The sequence below is a fragment of the Alosa pseudoharengus genome, unplaced genomic scaffold (assembly GCF_046254945.1).
Source record: "Alosa pseudoharengus isolate Yale_2024_CS ecotype anadromous, Long Island Sound unplaced genomic scaffold, YU_APseudo_1.1 YU_APseudo_1.1_scf_22, whole genome shotgun sequence".
NCBI lineage: Eukaryota > Metazoa > Chordata > Actinopteri > Clupeiformes > Clupeidae > Alosa > Alosa pseudoharengus.
The window spans coordinates 18,563,354-18,584,958 of NW_027468680.1; the positions used below are offsets into that span (position 1 = coordinate 18,563,354).

General features: G+C 41.3%; 1 protein-coding gene across 1 annotated transcript; it reads left to right on the forward strand.

Annotated features, from left to right (window-relative positions):
* Positions 1–1,674: 1,674 nt before the first annotated feature.
* On the forward strand, positions 1,675–20,736 carry LOC143139573 (uncharacterized). Its single transcript, XM_076300148.1, has 4 exons — positions 1,675–1,702; positions 1,883–2,230; positions 19,945–20,388; positions 20,629–20,736. Exons 1-4 carry the CDS (start codon positions 1,675–1,677, stop codon positions 20,658–20,660), a joined length of 852 nt encoding a protein of 283 aa, XP_076156263.1. The 3' UTR covers positions 20,661–20,736.
* Positions 20,737–21,605: the final 869 nt, after the last annotated feature.

Sequence of the window (21,605 nt, forward strand, 5' to 3'; positions counted from 1 at the left end):
CCTGTATGTGAACCAGACGTGAACGGTAATGTGTTTCTTTTTAATAAACTGCCTGTACACTTACAAAGTTCTCAATGCTTCGGTTTACATGTAGAGACCCTCATTATGCTACTGTGTAAGTGTGGTGCTATTTTGAGCCTTGTTAGTGGTATAGAAATAGCGATTTCTTTCTACTGTACGTGTGCCCCGAAGGCTAGCGTTAAACACTAATTAGCGGTTTGCAATAAAACTGGTCACATTCGACTAGCATGAAAATAAATCCCAGCGAACGGTCGAACTCGTACAAATGTGTTATTAACCCCCAGGTTCATTTTGCGCCGGAATTGTCCTTTAATGTTTGATCAAATAAGACCAATCTTTAGTACAATCTATCTGTGCACTTCTTTTTATGAATAAAATGAAAACTTCAGGTTTTCTACAGGTGCCTTTCTGGTGAAAAAAGAATAATGAAGTGTGCCTTAGATAGCACTGCAGCACTAAAATGCCCTTGCAAAGTAAAGAAACAAAACCCAGTAAAAATGAGATGTAGTGCAGTCTTCCTTACCATGAGCCCTCTAAGACAGTGCCATGACAGCAGTCTAAGGTGCCACCAAATACTTTTTAAAACAATACGCCATTCAAATACATTACCATGTAATCACAGCGAATGCTCCAGTTAAAGTCTACGTGGTTGTCATTTATCATCCACCTGGGTGGATTTGTGGACGAGCTGGACACTCTGTGGTATTCCATCCCTGAGCATGACTGTCCCTTGTTCGTCCTCGGTGACATGAACATCCATTTAAGGGAACCATCAGTCCTACTACATGTCTCTCTCTCTGTCTCCCCGGGCTAAGGGCGTGACAATACCAGCTGCACTTAAGCAACCTTTCCCTTGCCATTGACAGAGTTCACTATGCAACACTGATGCAACATTTTTGTAAGGTCATCTCAGACCTTCGGGACATAGCATGGACCCTCAACTACCTTCACGGCAGAACTCAACAGGTACTTGTTAGCAACTTGAAGCCCAGCACCTGAATGAATGGGCCCTGCAAAATGACATCATCTTGAATGGGAAGAAGAGTTATGAGGTGCGGATCATCTGTGTGGACGAGAGGCAGTGTCTCTGGTTCCAACTGCTTGGTACCTGGGCTGACATGTAGACTCTTCTCACTCTCACATCTATCAGGTTCTGGACATGGTACATAAGACATCAAAGTGTCTCTATCTGCTGAGGGTTCTGGCCCAAACAAGCATGACAGTTGATGATCTGTCAGGTTGCATTGTTCAGCTACTGTAAACATGTTTGCAGAACGTTAAAGCATTTTGAGGGCTTGTCATATTTTTAGTATGGATTGCCCAGCATTACACTTTTTAATTTAATTCATCAAAACTATTTCATCATACTTGATGCATTGTAGCTTTTTTGCATGAGGTGTCTGCAAAAAAGTACACTGTCCATACTTGTGGGCGTACCTTTCTTAACCAGAACTATAAGTTTGACTTCCTGTGTGGCATTAAATGCCACTGAGATTTGGCCAATAAAGAGGAGTGTGTGATCTATCATCAAACACACACAGCAGAGCAGAGATGGAGCTGTCTGAAAATAGATACAGAAATGTTAATGAAGGTGATCCAAGTCAAAGAAGTTTGGATGAAGATGAAAATGTTTATGAAACAATCAGAACTCAGATGGAAAATGGAAATAGAAAGCCGCCAGGTATGTGACATTCCCCCCAAAATCAACTTTTTATTATATTTTTTGCCCAGTGAAGTTTAGCTGTTAGCCTGAATATATGTGGGGTGATGTAGATACCTAATCATTTCTGTTGATGAGATCCATTTTTTTGGAATATAAAGTGATATCTCAATATAATCAACAAAAAATGTCAAACTCTAGGAGCCGATACCACGAAGGTTAAATGCTACAAAGTGGCTGTAGTGAGTCTGGGGTTGCTGTGTGTTCTCCTGCTGATAGTCAACATAAGAATGGTTACCAAACACATCACCGAAACAGACCAGCTACAAAGACATATGGACCCACTGCACAGCAACTTCACCAAAGAGAGAGACCTCTTCCAAGAAAGAAATACCAACCTAACCAAAGAGAGAGATCAACTGCAATTAACTAACAGTAACTTGACCAAAGAGAGGGACCTCTTCCAAGAAAGAAACACCAACCTAACCAAAGAGAGAAACCAACTGGAAGTTACAGAAAGAGAAGTGAGGCAAGAAAATCAACAGTTACGTAATTTGATTGCTCAGAAAGAGGAGATGCTAAACTTTTGTGAGTATTCTCGCATGATGTTGCTTATGTGACTGAATAATTCATGTTTTCAGTGAGACTTCCTGAATGTGGGAATTCAGCATATTCAAGTGCAAAGTGAACATAACCATGTTAGAATAAAATATTTTATTTTATTGGTGCTGATCTAATATTAGACATTTACATTGGCAGTATAACTCACACATTATATTTGTTTTTTATTATTATTCATAGTTCCCGATCCATGGGAAAAAAACGATATATGGAAACATTTTGGTCAGAGTCTTTATTACATTTCTAATGATCAGACAACTTGGAGTGATGGTAAACAACACTGCATGGATCTAGGGGGGCATTTGGTGATTATTGACAGTGAGGAGGAACAGGTGAGAGACAAACACACTGAGACAAATAGAAGACTCAATAGATCCATGCCCATCATTGTCACGGTACAGCTTGGTCCACTGATTGATCATGGGCCTTGCTGTATCTTCACATGTACATTGCAGATATTTATCTCAGAATCCCTGGGAAGAGGGTGGATCGGTCTTACTGATGTGGAGGGAACATGGAAATGGTTAGATGGCAAATTGCTGAAAACTGGGTAGGTCACTGCACCTTTAGCATAGACACCTGATGAACATTGCCTTTAATCTCATTTTAGAATAGTGTAAAAGTAAACACATACATACTTCTCTTGGAAATGTTTAGGTACTGGAGGGAGGGAGAGCCAAATAACGCTGACGGAAATGAGCACTGTGTAGAGATCGTCGATCATCCTAACCAACGAAATAATTGGAATGACTTCAGTTGTACTGAAGAAAACCCTTACATTTGTGAACAGACACTGTAGCCACAGTAAACTAAGGTGTATAAAGCTCAAAAGTACTCTTGTCATACTGAAATGTTTTCTGTATCAGTGATGTCTTCCACAAAACTCCTGATGTTTTGCATTAATCATGCGGTGTCCGTATAAACTATGGCTGTGTCTATACAAAGGTTGACTGCAGGCACACTGCATCTGCCGTCAGTCACCATATTGTTGAGGTAAAGATCTGCTGAATGTTGTCATGCCTACAGGGCAAGCACGCCATGCAGAGGCGGTCTCCATATTGTTGTCAAGAACTGCAAAATGTTGTCTTTTATGTGTCTCATTTAACATCACACTCAACACTGCACTCACTTGGGTTGTGAGCGATTCACACCAGTGAAGAAGTCGGTCAGATGAACAGTTTAAGAGATACATGAAGAACAGACACACTTCTTACTTAAATCAGTCTGTGTGTGAGAGCAGTTGGGAATACAAACAAAATACATTTTCTTTGTCACAGGCCAGTGAGACCAAAGCATCTTTGAAAAAAGACAGAACGGAGTGAAGAGGTTTTCCCCATACAGAATTTATTGAGTACCATATTGGATTGACTATTAACTGAAATTTAGATTTTTGCCAAATGTCTTAAGTTATGATGTTAATATACAAAGGCAGGCTACACATGTGAATGCATTTCTTTATGAATAAAGTGCAATCTGATTCTGATTAATTGGCCTACTGCGGTTACAGTAATACACAGGTGCGATTTATGTATGGTTTTGTTATTTTTTATTACCATAAAATACTGTCCTGCAGTTTACACACAATGCGGAGAGGGTTCTAAATTAACTTTTTTGATCACCAGCCAATTGTGTTATGTGTGTTATGTACTTTTTACTTTACTGTACTGGCTAACTCCCTCATCAGTCTATGCTCCGTGCTGTGGCTCCCTCTCTGGCCAGAGAATGTCTAGACGGCTCTGCCTCTGGCTCCGTTCGTTCTTCTCATAGACTGTATAGTTCTATATATACCGTGTATGGTTCTTCTCCATGTGTCTTGTGTAATCACGCTTTTTTGTGCATATTTTGCTAGTGTAGAGTCTAAGGAACAAGATTTTTTTGTCTTCAAATTTTCACGATCCATTTTCATAGATGACATCCTCATTTATATAATGCATAATTAAGACTGAGACTACTATCACTTGGGGGTCAAATGTGAGAAAACACTGGTAAAGAGGATATTTAGCCTAATTTGTGGGTGCTGATTCTGAATATCATATTTACTTAGCTGATGTTTTAGTTTTAAACCTGCTAATTAAAAAACCTGCCTAAAAAACTTGCCTAAAACTGCCCTCCATAGACAACATAGAACGGGTTAATAGGGTAAAAAAATTAACTTCTTGATATTCTTATGAAACTTTACTAGTTGATTATTTATGTAGAGACAATATTTTTTGCATTACAAGTTTTCTGAAAATATATGTTTATGGATGTAACAATATCTCATTAATTATGCACTAATTTGCATACATTTCAATTACAAAAAAGAGACATCTGAATATTGGATAGTTAACATTGAATGTAGTCAGGTTCAGGTTTGCCTTCAGAACTTTTTCTAGATTCAGAGCCTTAAAAGAACGGCTTGTTCAAGCGCCAGTCCTAGGTTATGCCGATTTCAGTCGTCCCTTTATCTTAGAGACAGATGCAAGCCATGCAGGATTGGGGGCAGTTCTGTCACAGGAGAAGGATGGGTTACGGCGACCAATAGTCTATGCTAGCCGAGGCTTGCGGCCAAGTGAGAGGAACGTGTCAAATTATAGTGCCATGAAACTCAAACTCCTTGCAGTCAAGTGGGCAATCACAGAAAAAAATTGCAAGTATCTCCTGGGCAACAAGTTCACCGTGTACACTGACAACAATCCCTTCCAATAACTGCAGTCAGCGAAACTAGGCGCTCTGGAATAGTGCTGGGTATCTCAGCTTTGATTACGACATCAAATACCGTCCTGGGACTGCTAATCGCAATGCCGATGCCCTTTCTAGGCTTCTAACACTTTGCGATCTGTGTCACATGGCCTGGACATCCCCCTGCACCTATCCAAGACTCTTGGATGACAGAATCTTGTATGGTGGACACCATCCCTGGTCAAACCAAAAGAGACCTGAAAAAAAAGAGACCTGAAAGTCCTGCGATCCCTGTATTTCCAGATACCTGTGGTTTTGGCGACAGGGACGACCTACCCGTTAAGTGGAGTGAACCAAGGGAAGTCCAGCAGCTGATAAAGCAGTTTTCCCAGATACAGGAAGTGGATGGGACCTTGTACCGAGCGATCCAGGCTCCTCCTTCCAGGGATCCAGTGCTGCAGCTTTTACTGCCCAAGGTGTTGCGACTCGAAGTGCTCACTAGCCTACACAACAACCATGGCCATCTGGGGCTGGACAGAACCACAGATTTGATATGCCAGAGGTGCTACTGGCCCCAGATTTGGCGTGAGGTGCAAAAGTGGTGTTCTGAGTATGAGCACTGTGTGGTTGCTAAAGCAAGACAACCCAAGCCAGAACCTTCTTGGGAAATCTGTTTTATCTGACTTTACTCTCTTGGATTGGGCTAGCACAGGACAAGAGAGTGTTCTGGTAGTCACAAATGTTTTCTCAGGCCTTTCCCACCCCTGATCAGACAGCTTCTACCATAGCTAAGATTCTAACTGAGAGATGGTTCTATGTGTATGGCGTGCCAAGGAGAATCCACTCTGATCAGGGGCGCAGCTTTGAGGGGGAGCTGTTGAAGCACTTGTGTGACATCTACAGCATAACAAAGAGTACTGTAGAACCTTCCCTTATCATCCAGTGGGGAACGGTCAATGTGAACGTTTCAACAGGATACTTCATGACTTGCTCAGAACCTTACCCCTGAAAAGAAGCGTAAATGGCCCCAGTTGCTCCCTCAGCTCCTGTTTGCCTATAATACCACCATGTACCAGTCCACACAGCACTCCCCATATGAGCTGATGTTCAGTCAGAAGCCACAGTTAGCAGTCAACCACCTACTTGGAAATACTGAAGGTGACCACAGGGACAGTCCACCGACTGATTGGGTGGTGCAACATCAAGAGTACCTGACTTCTGTCTATGCTAGTGCTAGGAGACACTTAGAAGAGGCTGCAGCATATCGTAGGCATGGTGGTCCTGACACCGTACCCATTTTACCACCTGGCACTCTAGTCTTTTTCTAGTGGGTGGTGGTAGTGTAGTGGTTAAGGAGCTGGGCTAGCGTGCAGTAGCCTGAAAGTTGTCGGTTCAATTCCCGGCTTCCACTGTTATGCCCTTGAGCAAGGCACTTAACCCCAAGTTGCTCCGGGGACAATGTGATTCCTTGTAATATAGCTGACATACAGTATGTAAGTGACTTTGGTCAAGAAGTGTCTGCTAAATGTAATGTACATGTATACTCTTTTGCAAGAACCATTTTCACGGTCGCCACAAAATCCAGGATACATGGGTGTCCACCAATTATGAAATTGTGGAGTGTCTGGATGGAATTGGCACACACTATAAGATCAGGCCGTATGGGGAGGAGGGCCCCCTTAAGACCATGCATCACTCCGAGTTTAAACCAGTTCCCACCGGTCAAGATTCATCCTCATGGGGCTATCGGGAGGGAGCCAGCAGTATCCCTGCAGAAGGAGACCCGTTGAGGGTAGCCATAGTCCACACCAGGACTAGTGCTTAGCATCACAGTGACCAAGATGGTGTCAACTTTAGCCTTGACCAACTGTCCCAGGCTCATTTGGAGGGTGTACCAGATGTCCAACCCCCCACAAACAGCGCCAGCCACCCGGCAGCAGCAGCACAGACACTTTGGAAGAACCAGAGCTGGCCCCAAGCATAGCAGCAGGTGAAGATTTTCCAATCGTGCGCCCCCTGGAGGAGTTGGGTCTGAACCCCGATCTGGTTCTATCCCTCAGACGTTCCACTCATAATACTGCCGGACAGCATTCAAACCCCTTCCACCTCCCACAGTCTGTTTCACATGAGTTCTCTGCCAGTGTAGCAGAAGTAAATGTTTTCCCCCTCCCCTTCAGGCCTTGGCAGTAGATAGGTATGCTACCAGGACGGTGAACTTTAAAGCCAGGTGTATGTGGAAAAGCTGACCTGCAACGCTGACGCACACGCCCACCCGTGGGTGGTGATCATATACGTAGCTCTCTGGGAGAACAATGCCGGTCATTTGAATTGTTTGGCACATGGGTGCTTGTGGTTGTTGTTGTTGGAAGAACATGGCTTTATTCTTAATTCTAAGACTTCATTGCTTCTCTTGCTGTATCACCTTTATTAAAGGAGAACTCCATCCGCTTTTCACATGGATCTCTGTTTCTCGAGGTCACTGAGTACTGTCTTATTTTTTTAATCAGTACTACCTAGCTTGAGTTGCTGCAGCCAACCGCAAGAGCAGCTAGGCAGCTAGTGCTACACTTTGGGGGCATCTTTAAAATCTGATTTTTAAACATCACCTTCACCTTTTTAAATATTTTTATATCTTTTTCACATTTTTTAACTGGAGGTTACTGGAGGAATACGACCTAATTCCCAAAATGGTAGAGAGGACTGTGAAGAGATATTACGGGACCTTGAGTGGCTGAACAGCTGGAGCTGGAATTACTGTGATTGTACTGCAGAAAAAGTTAAATTTCTAAGAAAGCAAAATTATTCAAACAATCTGTCTTCTGCTTTGTCTTCTGCATCATATTTTTGGTACTCTTAATTTCACTTAGATTATCTGTGATGAACATTATGTTCTTGAATGGCTCATGTCCAATCTTTTTATATAAAAGCAGCATAATATTCACACTCTCATCCTTATGCTCATTCTTAGTTTGTAATAGTAGTAGTAGCTTGCTAGTTATTTGTTCTCTTTGTGGCCAGTAGATGGCAGAAATTGATATTGACCATTTTCAGGCACAAAGCAGAGGGAGGCCTCAAAAATCTAGTGTGGTTGAAGAAGTTTTTTGAAGCTTTCCAATTAAACTGAATTCTAGGTTAATTTCATATGTATGCTGTACAGTAGCTCTGGTGATTATTAAAAAATGCCTTACAAAATGTCATTGATCTTGTGCATGATTTACACATCATAGCTTGGGGTAATCATGGACTGTGTGAGCAGTTTGGTAAGTTTTCCCTAACATATTTGAAAATACAAACATATTTCATCTCACCTCCTTGTGCTCACTATATTTCTTATTCAGTTAATTTTCTTTCTGCATCCCAATACAAGTAAGGCTATATAATGTTCTTTGCTTTGAGTATCTCATGTTTGGAACATGTGTGACAGTTCCATCAAAACATTTCTCTCGCTGCATCAGCCTTTTAACTTGTAAGCAGATTTACATTCATTCATTCATTCATTCATATCATTCTCACTCAGCAGAATATTATGATTAACTTAACCTTGCTTGATTCTGGTTTCTGCTTTTTTGTCATGGCTCCATCTTTAACATCTGGTCATGGTGTTCCACTAGAGGGCACTGCTCTTGCATACTTCCAGAGCCAAATACTAAGGGCCATAGACATAATATTATGTCTATGCTAAGGGCCCTATTTTTGGTGCCTGGCGGACAGCGGATTATTATCCCAGTGCAAAGTTTATTCTTATCTCGCACGTCTCTTTTTTTGAGCAATGTACCAAAGGGTGTGGCAATTGACGACCTAAGACAGGTCTGCCGCATTGTCTAAAAATCGCTATTGTAAACTACCTAAAATGCATTAGGCTACGCCACTGACCAAGAAAAACCTGGTCAGAAATCCATGGCGAGTTGTTTATATGTTATTTTAAGAGTGCATTATCAACAGTGATATTTGCAAATTGGTAATGAGGGATAAAAGTGATTAGGCGAGAGGCAAATATGAAGCACAGCTGAAGACACACTGAAGCAGCAACTCCTCTGCAGGATAAATGTCCTTATCGTAAAAGCACCCACTAGGCCTATCGCCCCTTTTGTTTTAAAATTCTAAAACAACAATGTTTTTAATACTTCAAAATAAGTAAGGGATAATGGACAACACGGTGGTTCACAGAAGTTAAAGGGACACCAGGCAACGTTTTCGTGTTAATTAATCATCTTAAGTCGGTATATGGTTAAATGGCGAATGAAGGCTCTCGCCCGCCCCTACTGGCAGAGCCGGCAAAGAAGCAGCGAAAACCCTTGACGGAAGACGAATAGAAAAGGAAAAGAGCTTCAGACCGAGCGAGGGGGAGTTTCGTAGAGAAAAAGCATCAGGCTTGCCTGGTGTCCCTTTAATGCACGGTCGAGGTTGTAAAACGGCCCCGACGCAAAGCGGAGGGCCGTTTAAACCTCGTAAGTGCATTAATTTCTGTGAACAGACCACCGTGGAGTCCATTATCCCGCTTATTCCACTGTTGCCACTTGCATTGTGTTCATTTCCTGTTACAATTTAAACATTTTAATCGCTAAAACTGTCTTTTGTTTGTAGAACTAATTTCTTCCGACACATATCAACTAAGCTACAATGTTGCAATGTTCTGAACGTCTGCATTTTACAGCTCGGATGCAACGTGACAGTTCATTTAAACTTCACAACGAGTTCGGCGAATTAATATACAAGTGTGATACGGCCAAACAAATGGATCTACTTCATAGGTGTGCAGATAACATACGGTTAATGGTCGTTCTAAATTACGTAGGACAATGGGAAATTCAACCAAGCAGTGGAATAACATTTGATAAATGAACCTTACATTTTTCAGTAGCCATAGTTGTGATTTGAACAAAATCTGGTTTGGTTCTTGCCAGGGCTTTTACTGCCTAATCAGAACATATTGACCTCAATGGTGCATTTTGCCCATGTTCAGGGTGGAAAATAAAAAAGAAAGATTTGCATAAGACAAGTCAAATATGTGTTTGTAAAAAGAAGGGATTATGGAGAATAAAGAAACAAATATAAAAAAAAATCTTTGTATATTCCCACAAGGTGTTTGGGTGCTCTGAAAATGAGAACCAAAATGATTTTACAGACTTGTGAGGTCTGCTGTTCAGACCCTGAAGGGATTTCTTTTCTGTTCATTGCTTTTTGTGAGAGTGTTTCTACTTATCTCAGTAAGGGAAATAAATCAAGAGCCTATGTTGAGTACAAATATGTCTTCTGAAGGCCTAAACAGAGCCCAGCCAAAAACTCCAATAAAATTTTGATCAACTTTGAGGGACAGCTATGACCATGCAGGATCATCCAGACCAAACGTGACAATTTTGCTATTCCTATTTATGTACCAGCATGCAAAATTTGAGCCTCCTACATGGTTTAGTTCTTGTGCTTTGGGCTTGTGAACTTTGACAAAAAAAAGAGGCCGAACAAAATCGACACCCCCCTCCCCCTGTCAAACTGGCTGTCTCCTGGGTAACATAGGTACACCTGGTAATTTTTTCAGAATTTTTTGAGACCTAAGTGCGTGGGCCCTGGTTAAATTGACGTGGAATGACCCATAACATGATGTTCACATGATCCTGTAGTTGTATAGGTGCTTATTACTGTAATTTGTATGTTTTTATCATAGTGGTCAGCAAATGGCAACATGTTCAGTGTTTGCATTCTTGATTGGTAACAGTCTATTTTATGCTATTTCCATTTACACATACAGTAACTAAATATATAAAAACTAGCCTCTAAAAAACAGTTGTCAAAAACAGTAAATGAAATGGAGGGCCTCTTTAGACATGTCATGGCTGAATATACTACTGCAACAATAAAAAATTTTTTTTAAACATTTAACGTTTAAAATAAATGCATTTATTTCCAGTTGGTGTTGTTGCTATGACATTTGATCAACATTTTGATACCTTCAAATCATGCTCATTGGTGTTTGGATATACATAGGCTACGTTTAAATGAACATCCTTTTTCTATCTTAACTTTATCAGGCAGACACACACTCTACCACATCCTTGTACTCATTATGACCGCCGCTAAGGGAAATTGTTTGGTCCCTGGGGGCCATTCCCCCCCACGCTAATAAGATTAGATAAGAGCTGAACCAGCAGACAGCTTGTTTAGAGAGACCAATGGCATGAAGTATATCTAAAAAATGTAGTGATTGACAAGGTAAAATGCTTTAGTTAAATCTATAAAAATTGTTCGGTGGACAGGTTGTCATCCAAGGATGATGACGCATCATTGGTGAGCTTTAGTAAGGCAGTTATGGTAGAAAATGTTGGTCTGAAACCCGATTAATGTTGAGACAGGGGCCGTATTCACAAAGCATTTTATTTTACCACTAGGAGTGCTCCTAAATCACATTAAAACATTTTACCTAGGAGTTTTTTCTTAAAAGTTATTCACAAAGCCTCTCAGACCTACTCAGATAAATGACAAGATAAGATAAGAGCTCCGTTGCTATGGCTGACGTCATTACTCATGCACAAGCTTGACTGAAGTGACCTCCTTGATTGGCTGTTGATTATAAAAGGGAATGATGTAAAAAAAAAACTCCCCTACGATGATGAGTGACAGGTGACTGTCTGAGAATGTGTGCGCTACACAAGTAGTGCAAAGGACGGAAGATGATGAATAACTGAATAAATAGCCTAAATGAATAAAGTGTAAGGCAAAACAAATAGCATAGTAGCCTAATGAAACATACGGATTGATGCAGTATTTGCAACATTTTTAAATTAATCTCTCACCATGTAGGCCTATACCTACGTTTGCAAAGAGGAGACATTTTTAATGTGATTCTCAATGAAACATTACATTTAGTTTACATGTTGAGCAGTTTTGGTTGTTGTTGGTGGCGTTATTGCATCCCTTAGTTATGCCTGTTATGCACAATTGTTCCCTGGCGATTGGAAGCTCCTCTAGCCGCAAGTGCATTTCAAAACAATGCGACGTGAAATACCACAAAAAGCGGTTTGTGAATAGGTCTTAGTGAGTTAGAAGTCCTCTCGACTTCTTTTAAGCTGTCCCAAACTTAGCTACTTTTAGGGCTAAAATGCTTCGTGAATTACTCTTAGTCAAAAGAATTAGGAGTCCTAAAGTTAAGAGTGACACATAGCCTACATTATTTTTAGGAGTTTCTCCTATAAATTCACCAGTTAGGAGCTACTTTTAGCCTTAAAATTCTTTGTGAATACGGGCCCTGGTTTGTAAACCTGATGCAGTTGTTGACAGATCGGCCTCTCAAGCTTCCACTGAGAGCAGACCTTTTGTCTCAAGCAAACGGCACACTTTGGCACCCCAACCTGGGCCTTCTGAAATTATGGGTGTGGCCCCATGGGACCGACTTGTAGCATTGGGTCTTTTACTTGATGTTATCAAAATCCTTCAAGCAGTGAGGGCTCCATCCACACAGACCTTGTACTCTTACAAGTGGGGTGTGTTTCACAACTGGTATGTCCAACAGGCAGAGTTACATTACATTACATTACATTACATTTGGCTGACGTAAACGTAACGTAAACAGTTTAAGTTTTAAAGCAATTCTCTCAACAATTTTAGGACAATTTAAAACGGTAGAGTACAGTAAGAATAAGTGCATCAGTGAGTGCTGTTTTTAAACAGTTGAGTGTCAGTTCAAGACGGGTGTTAAGTGTTAGGATCAGCAAGACTTGTAAGTGGTGCTATGAGAGGAGATGTTCTCTAAAGAGCTGGGTCTTCAGGAGTTTTTTTGAAAATGGAGAGGGATGTCCCTGCCCTTGTAGGAACTGGCAGTGTGTTCCGCCAACGAGGAACAACATGAGAAAAGTTTGGATTGGCCTGAGCGTACCGGTGGTAGAGCTAGACGTCGTTCGTCTGATAAGCGCAGCGGTGTGGAGGTAGCGTATGTCTGTATGAGGGCATTCAAGTAGGTGTGAGCAGAACCGGAGACTACTTTGTAGGCAAGCGTTAGAGCCTTGAATTTGATGGGGGCCGCCATAGGTAGCCAGTGTAGCTGGATGAGCAGCGGGGTAACATGTGCCCTCATAGGTTGGTTGTAGACCAGGCGCGCCGCGTTCTGGATCATCTGAAGGGGTTTCACTGTGCATGCTGGGAGACCTGTCGGGAGGGCATTGCAGTAGTCAAGTCGTGAGATGACTATTGCTTGAACCAGGAGTTGGGTAGCATCTTGAGTCAAGTAAGTCCTGATTTTCCGTATGTTGTAGAGTGCGAAACGGCATGACCGGGCGACTGAGGCAACATGATCTGAGAAGGTTAGTTGGTTGTCGAGAACAACTCCTAGATTTCTTGCAGTCCTGGTAGGTGAAACAGACAGGGAGTCAAATTTGATGTTGACCAGCAGTTCAGTTTTTGAGAGGTTCAGCTGGAGGTGGTGTGCCTTCATCCATGTAGCTATCTGAGAGGCAATCCAAGATCCGGGCTGAAACCAAGGGGTCATCAGGTGGAAAGGACAGATAGAGCTGTGTGTCGTCTGCATAGCAGTGGTATGAGAAGCCATGCGAACGGATAATCTGTCCCAAGGAGGTGGTGTAGATAGCAAAGAGAAGGGGACCCAGCACTGAGCCCTGGGGGACCCCTGTGGTGAGATGGTGAGGTGCAGATAGCTGTCCAAGCCATGATACGTTAAACGAGCGTCCTGTGAGGTAGGATTCAAACCAGGAGAAAGCAGAACCGGATATTCCCATGTTAGAGAGTATAGAAAGAAGGATGCGGTGATTAACCGTGTCAAAGGCAGCCAATAAGTCAAGCAGAATGAATACTGATGACCGAGCGGTCGCCCTGGCTTCTTTTAAGGCTTCTGTTACAGACAGCAGAGCCGTTTCGGTAGAGTGGCCGCTTTTGAACCCAGACTGATTTGGATCCAGAAGGTTGTTCTGTGAAAGGAAGTCAGAGACCTGTTTGGAGACTGCTCGTTCAATGCCTTTGGATAGAAAAGGCAGGAGTGAGAAAGGGCGGTAGTTCTCGACTTGAGCAGGGTTGAGGGTTGAGGGTTTTCTTAATTAATGGTGTTACCCGGGCCATTTTGAACACTGTTGGAAATGTGTTCCTGAGGTTAGCGAGGCATTGATCACATGTGTGATAGCTGGTGTGATAGTCGGGCTGATGGACTGAAGTAGGCTCGTAGGTATAGGGTCCAACGAGCATGTGGTAGGTCGGCTACATGTCAGGAGTCTAGATACTTCACTCTCGGAGAGAGGCGTGAATGCTAAAAAAGATGTTCCAGCAGCCTCTAGAGGTTGTAGGAGTGCGGTGTCTGATGTGTTTTGTGGGCATGTAGAGAATTGACTGCTGATTGCCACCACTTTGTTTGTAAAAAATGAGGCAAGGGTATCCGCAGTAAGGCTGGATGGAGGAGGAGACAGCTGAGGGTTGAGTAGTGATTTGAAGGTTGAGAAAAGTTTTCGAGTGTCTGAAGCGCTGTTGATTTTGTCATTGTAGAAAGCCGTCTTAGCAGCAGTGAGAAGGAGGTTAGGAGTGTCTGGTAGTTGTGGTAAGAGGGCACAGCTCATCTAGACACAAGCTCAGTGTGGAGCAGAGCGAGTCTGTGGCCTCATTGACCTCCAGAGAGGAGAAGGTGTTGAGTGGAGGTACAACAATTGTAGTTGTAGTTACCATTGAATTAAGTTGGTGCTATTGCATCCTTTTTGCATACAATTTGGTGCTGTTGCATTGCTTGCAAAATAAGCTTACAGGTTCTGCTGTTCCAGTTGGATTAGCACATTGACACAAGGTTAGACTCAGGTTCAGGTCAGACCCCTCTAAAATGAACCGAATTGAGACCACCTTGGGAGGTAGTCTCGGCATGGTTCGCAGAGAAGGAATGTTGTTTATTACTGTATAAGGCTGTCAATCGATTAAAAAATGTAATTGAATTAATTACTCTGAATTAATCGCATATATGATTTTTGCTGTGAAAGTATTTTAAATATTTAAATTCAAATGAATCATTGAATAATCAGCATTAGTGACATTCAAGTTCAAAGTTCAACTCTTTTATTATTATTTTCACTGTTTAAATAATGGGCATAATAATCTATGATATTTTTTTTATAATAGTTTTTTTTCACATTCAAGGCATTTCAGGCCACAGATATAATCTAGGGGACACAATGAAAACTAGATGTACCGCATAGCGGTACAAAATATGACCGCCGCTCAGTCCTGTACATCCATTCCCGAAAATAAATCATATTAATGAATTTGTCTCCATCTTCTACTCCATCCCCCACTCTTGAAACTTTTGTGTATGCTTGTTTGGCACACAAAGTAGCCTACTGGCGCTGCAAAGGTGAATAGATTTGTTTTTGGGCCAAAACATTTGTAGCATTGTTATAAAACCTTTAAAATCTCTAAACAATCACAAGTAGGGCAGTTCATCACAGTCCTTCCATTGCAACTAGACTGATGAAAGGTACACCTGTAGGCTACATTGTATTTGGGAAAAGCAGAAGGTAGCAGCATAATGTATTCATTTATTTATTATTAAACAAAACAATCCCTGTCAGTTCCATGCAGTTTTCAACAGCTATCAAGAAGAGAGGTCATGTCACGGATTTTTGTGAATGTTTCTTCTACATTCAAGTTTAGTCATCTAGTTCATATGATATTCAGCTTTATTGTCAATGCACAAATGAAATACCAGTAGTCTAAAACAAAATGCCGTTTTACCCAGTGGAGCAAATAACTGACATGTCCAAAAGGGCCTTCATGAAATGCGTTGCGAGACTGTTCATACACATTTTAACGGGCAAAGTTGAAGAGCTACTGTCCGTTATTGTTTGTGCAAATAATATGCTGATTCATGTTCCCTTGCATTTTGCAACTATGAGGTCCATGTTTAGTCTGGCTTTCGCCAGACCAAGCTCAATCTTTTGATTTTCACCCAGCCTAGTCCATGCTAGGCGCCCGATAGAAATATTGTTTAATTTTGCGATTGAGATATCCACGCACTGGCGCCCCCCCCTGCGACGTGTTCGCCCCCCGGTTTCAGAGCTATTGTAAATGCAAAAATGCATAGAGGGAACTGTGACTGTTAACAAACATAAGGTAGGCCCTAGGCCTATTACACAACACAAATTGTCACTAGCCTATGCTGGCGACCCAAATAAAATCTGCTTTGGAACCAATGGCTTACACCTTACAGTATCAAGCTGCCACCTCTTGGCGAAAAGTTATGCATATCAGTAGTAATTCATTTCAAGTAGCTGTGTGAATCACCGAAAGGGCGAATGAAGTGGACACTTCTAAATGGAACCCAACCCACTGTACAGTAGCTCAAGGTCTGTGGCTAAAGCAGCCATAATGAAAGCGTTATCATTGTTTGGATACTTCACACACACGTGTTTTTTAATCGCATATACTACAACTACCAAGCTGGAATCAAAGCACATCGACTCCCCTCTCACACCCTAAACACGCACTTTGAACAAAGCGCCTCAGTCTCACGATATAGCCATAGGCAAAACTGTATCTGACCGGTGTAACGTTGGTACTAAATCATTCATCGCAAAGAATGATTTTTGTAGCACGTGCAACAAATATAGGTACAGCCCTGCCCTGAATACATCTCAACGTGCGCTCTAAAACATCTGGTTTAAATGGAGATGTAGATCATCACGGGTGCGTTAATAAATCTACATTGCGGCGAGTTGACACAAATTATTCACTTTGACGAATTTATGTAGTTTCAGTTACTTTACTTTGAGCCATGCTCTTCCTTACTTGAATCACCTTTGAAAATAGAGGATTGAAGTAGCCTATGGGTGTTTGGGAATGAACGTTGACTGCTTTTTGAGACTTCGAGCAGAAATGTCCCAGGCCGGTGTTTAGGATGCATCATAGACAGGTTATCTTTCAGGCCTATATATTTTCCATTTAAAAACCATCACGTAGCGAACATATTGTGGCTAACTCACTTAGCTCCTGTTAGTAGCCTAGGTTATGGTCATAAGCAAATGAGATGACAGTCGAAAGATACAATTAGTGCTGTTATCAATTTGCTTGGTAACCTATAAACGCATTTATGGTTTTCTACAAATACATCAATAATCAAATTGGCCTCCATCACTCAACCATGCTAATGGTAACATTATTTTACCTACGTTCTGCTATTGATAGGATTAACGTAGCCTACCTGCAGTAAAAAACAAGCATGTCCGATAAACATTCTCAGATTTATTTCGGCTTCAAGAGGAAATGGGAATTACATGTCATGCAGAAACCATCCTACCCTTAGACGTTCTCTGCGGTAAACTACTGTAGGCCTACTGTCTTGTCCTTGTAGGAAGCATAGTGTCTTTCCAACCCACTTTAGATTAACTTCCAACAAAATTACGTCTCACTGCAACGATGCGCCATCTAGTGGACAAACGACTACGGGACGCCAATACTGGAAATGCAGCCAAATTATTATGATGAATATTTGGTTTTCCTTTAATCCTACTGAATTTGTAATTATGTATCGGCCGTTCTAATTGCCGATACTGATGGTATACGTGCCTGTGTGTGTGTGTGCGTGTGTATATGTGTGCACCACCATCTACAGGCCAATGAGTGTACAGTACAGTCACTAAATGTACACATAACTTCATTTTTTAGACCCCCCCATGGATGAAATTCTACGAAACTTGGCATACCCCCAGAGAATGTCAGGTTAATCATACACATCAAATTTGGTGCATTTCTGAACTTCTTAACTGAAGAGAGGGGCGAGGCAAAATGCATTTTCATTTTTTACCGGGGGGGTGCAAATCACAAATGAGTGATTATGGGCTAGGTTGATGTGGGCCCTTGAGACCAACATACCATAAAAATGTCTTCATCCTCGGTGCCACGGTTCAGGTAGTTATTTAGGAAAAACTGAATTTTTTGGGTTTCGGGGGGCCCAGCGCGGAGGGGGAGTGGCCCCCGGGGACCAAACGAAATTTTTCCGTAAAAGTCTAGTGGGGCTACATACCCACCAAATTTCATGTGCCCCGGTGTTTCGGTGCCCCGGGTATCGTTGACCAAAATTTCAGGAAGTAGATGACGGGGGAAAAAAAAAACTTTGACAATCCCTATATGACCGCTTCGCTAGCTTTGCTAGCGGCGGTCATAATAAATTAACAATCCCCTCAATGGCAACACTATTTCTTTGCATTGATGTGCGACTTTAGAGTTGACGAACTCCAGTGTGCTCAGGTGACGTGATAGACGAGGCACTGTTGCTCATCTGTCCATCGTTGTACAAAGCCCGCCCAAACAATTTGATTAGTCCGAACTAGGGATGTGACGGTTAACGGTAAATCACAGAAAAATTCTCAACGATACCCATTGCCGTTTTGTTTGCCTTCACATTCGCTCCGCAAATATAAACCATGTTTGTCAATTTGTCTCCATCTCCAACTCCAGTCCCTACTCTTATAACTTTTGTGTGTAAATGAGTATGCATAGTGTGTGTTTATTTTTGTGTATATTTGTGCTTCTCTCTCTCTCTCTCTGTGTGTGTGTGTGTGTTCGCTTGTGAGTGTGTGGGGGTAATGGGGTGAGCGTGTATGTGTGTGTGTGTTCGCTTGTGAGTGTGTATGTGGGGGTAATGGGGTGAGCGTGTGTGTGTGTGTGTGTGTGTGTGTGTGTGTTCGCTTGTGAGTGTGTATGTGGGGGTAATGGGGTGAGCGTGTGTGTGTGTGTGTGTGTGTGTGTGTGTGTGTGTGTGTGTGTATGTTTGTGTGTGTGTGTGGGAGTGTTTGTGTGTGTGTGTGTGTGTGTGCGTGTGCGTGTGCGTGTGCGTTTGCCTGCTTGCCTGCATGTTTGTGGGGGCATGTGTGTGTGTTTATGTACAGTATGTGTGTGTGTGTGTGTCTGTCTGTGTGTCTGTGTGTCTGTGTGTGTGTGTGTGTGTGTGTGTCTGTGTCTGTCTCTGTGTCTGTCTGTGTGTCTGTGTGTCTGTGTCTTGTTTATGTATGTGAATGGTGACTTCCGGGTCACCCCAATTGTGCTCTAGCAAGTAAACAATTGAAGGAACATGAGAGCTTGTCTTGTTATTCGATTTGTACATTTTTGTTTTGAGTACAAAATCGAAAAATTAATGTTAAAAATAAAATATCCATGTTTTTTCATTTTGGTTTCATAAACATATATAAAAAATTTTTGCATTTTCATTTTTGTATTGTTGGTTTTAAATGGAAAAACAAATGAACGAATCATACACGGACCCCATATTCATCTGTTTGCACAGAATATATTTTGTCCAGATTCCTTGAGTCAGCAGATTACAGAATGCATTCTGTCCATGAAAGCAAAGGCTGATAGACAGTGTTTCGTAAACAGTATTTTGCAGTGTTTCATAGATATCAATGTTTACCTTCTTCAATAAATATGAATTGTTTTGTAACTTTGTGTTTTGCATTTTTCATTTGTTAGGTTTGTGGTTTTAGAAAATTATATTTTATATCAGAAAGAGTGTGTAAGTATGTGGGAAAAAACATTGGGTAGGCTACATCTACTCAAGTCCATACTTGAAGGCGTAACTTGTATTTGTGTGACTTCCTATGTGATGTTAGACACCACTGAGAATGTGTAATCTCATCATACATTAATGAGAATATAGACGAGGCCTATACAGAGGAGGAGAAAGAATCTACCATTGAACATACAGTATTCAGTAGAGCACAGATGGAGCATTCTGGAGATATATATGGAAATGATAATGAAGGTAATTCAAATCAAAGAAATTTGGATGATGAAAATATTTATGCTAGTCAGGAAACAATCAGAGCTCAGATGAGTACTCAGAGAAAAAAGGAAAATAGAGAGCTTCCAGGTACATGATTTCCCCCCCTGAAGATTTATCGTTGTATTCTTTGTTTTTGCCCAATGTAGTTCAGCTTTGTTGCTATGTTTTAAATGAAGTTGATATATATATAATTCAATAATCTTATCATATATAAAATTGTTAACTCTAGGAGCTGGTACTATAGAAGTCAAATGCTACAAAGTGTCTGTAGTGAGTCTGGGGCTGCTGTGTGTTCTCCTGCTGGCTATCATCATATGGATGGTTACCAAACACACCGCAGAGACAGACCAGCTACAAAGGAATATGGACCTCCTGCACAGCAACTTGATCAAAGAGAGAGACCTCTTCGAAGAAAGAAACACCAACCTAACCAAAGAAAGAGATCAACTGCAATTAACTAACAGCAACTTGACCAAAGAGAGGGACCTCTTCCAAGAAAAAAACACCAACCTAACCAAAGAGAGAAACCAACTGGAAATTACAAAAGGACAAGTGAGCCAAGAAAATCATCAGCTACGTGACATAAATAGGAATTTGACAGCAGAGAAGAATGATTTGATGGATAAAAACAGAAAGTTGATCGCTGAGAAAGAGAAGCTGCTAAACGCCATCCGTGAGTATTCTCGCATGATACTTATGTGACTGAGTAATTAATGTTTTCAGTGAGACTTCCTGAATGTGGGATTTCAGCTTATTCAAGTGCAAAGTTAAGATAACAGTTGTAGAATAAATTCATTAAAAGATGAAATGAAGAACACCTCACTTGCCCTATATGTCACTGGTACTGATCTAATATTAGGCCTTTGCATTGCCAGTATAACTCACACTTTTTTTTTTTTATTTCTCATTTTAGAGATTCCTCAAGGCTGGAGACGTTTTTGGTAACAGTTTTTACTACATTTCCAATGATCAGACAACTTGGAGTGATGGTAAACAACACTGCATGGATCTAGGGGGGCATTTGGTGATTATTGACAGTGAGGAGGAACAGGTGAGAGACAAACACACAGAGGAAAATAGAAGACTCAATAAATTCACGCATGCAGCATATAAGTTGGTTGAAATGCACTGTTTCTTCTATAAATCAAGTTCCTGTATTTTTACTTGACTTCATTTTTCATTGTTACGGTACTGCTTGGTCTGGTACACCATAAGTTAATTGATCATGGGCCTGGCTGTAGACAGTAAAAGCACAAGTGTAGAATTTGAACTGTGAAATTCCAAAAACCTAAAACAGTAAGTGAATGAGAGTAGCAAGCTTTACACACTCAACTATTGTCAGAGTGATTCATATGTCCCAACCAAATGGGACATATGAACTCAGAGTAGAGTTAAAATCACTCTTAACGAGTTAACTGAGTACTGTTGATTTGGCTGTGTATATTGACATGTCCATGGCAGGTATTTATGGCAGGATTCCAGAAAAGAGGGTGGATCGGTCTTACTGATGTGGAGGGAACATGGAAATGGTTAGATGGCAAATTGCTGGAAACTGGGTAGGTCACTGAAACTGGCATTTCACAGAGAATGGATTAAAGGTTGTTTTTTAGATTTAGGTTCTTATAATCAACATTTTAGAATGATTATACATTTCATTAATAACATGTTGTCTTAAAACCATTATCATACACACCTGACAAACATGTGGGCCTTAATAGTTTTGTTGCATGCCTTTAGAATAGTGTTTATAAAATTAAATACATATTTCCTTCTCTTGATAATGTCTAGGTACTGGAATGAGGGAGAGCCAAATAATTTTAAAGGAATTGAGCATTGTGTAGAGATCCTCCATGACGCTACCTCCCTGAAAAACTGGAATGATAACACTTG

What these genes read in the sequence shown, in the direction of transcription:
- LOC143139573 (XM_076300148.1), top strand. Translation starts at nt 1,675, where the DNA reads ATGGAAAATGGAAATAGAAAGCCGCCAG. An exon ending in TGGAAATAGAAAGCCGCCAG is followed by an intron (nt 1,703 to 1,882) that starts GTATGTGACATT and finishes GTCAAACTCTAG; the next exon opens with GAGCCGATACCACGAAGGTT. An exon ending in GCAAGAAAATCAACAGTTAC is followed by an intron (nt 2,231 to 19,944) that starts GTAATTTGATTG and finishes TGTTAACTCTAG; the next exon opens with GAGCTGGTACTATAGAAGTC.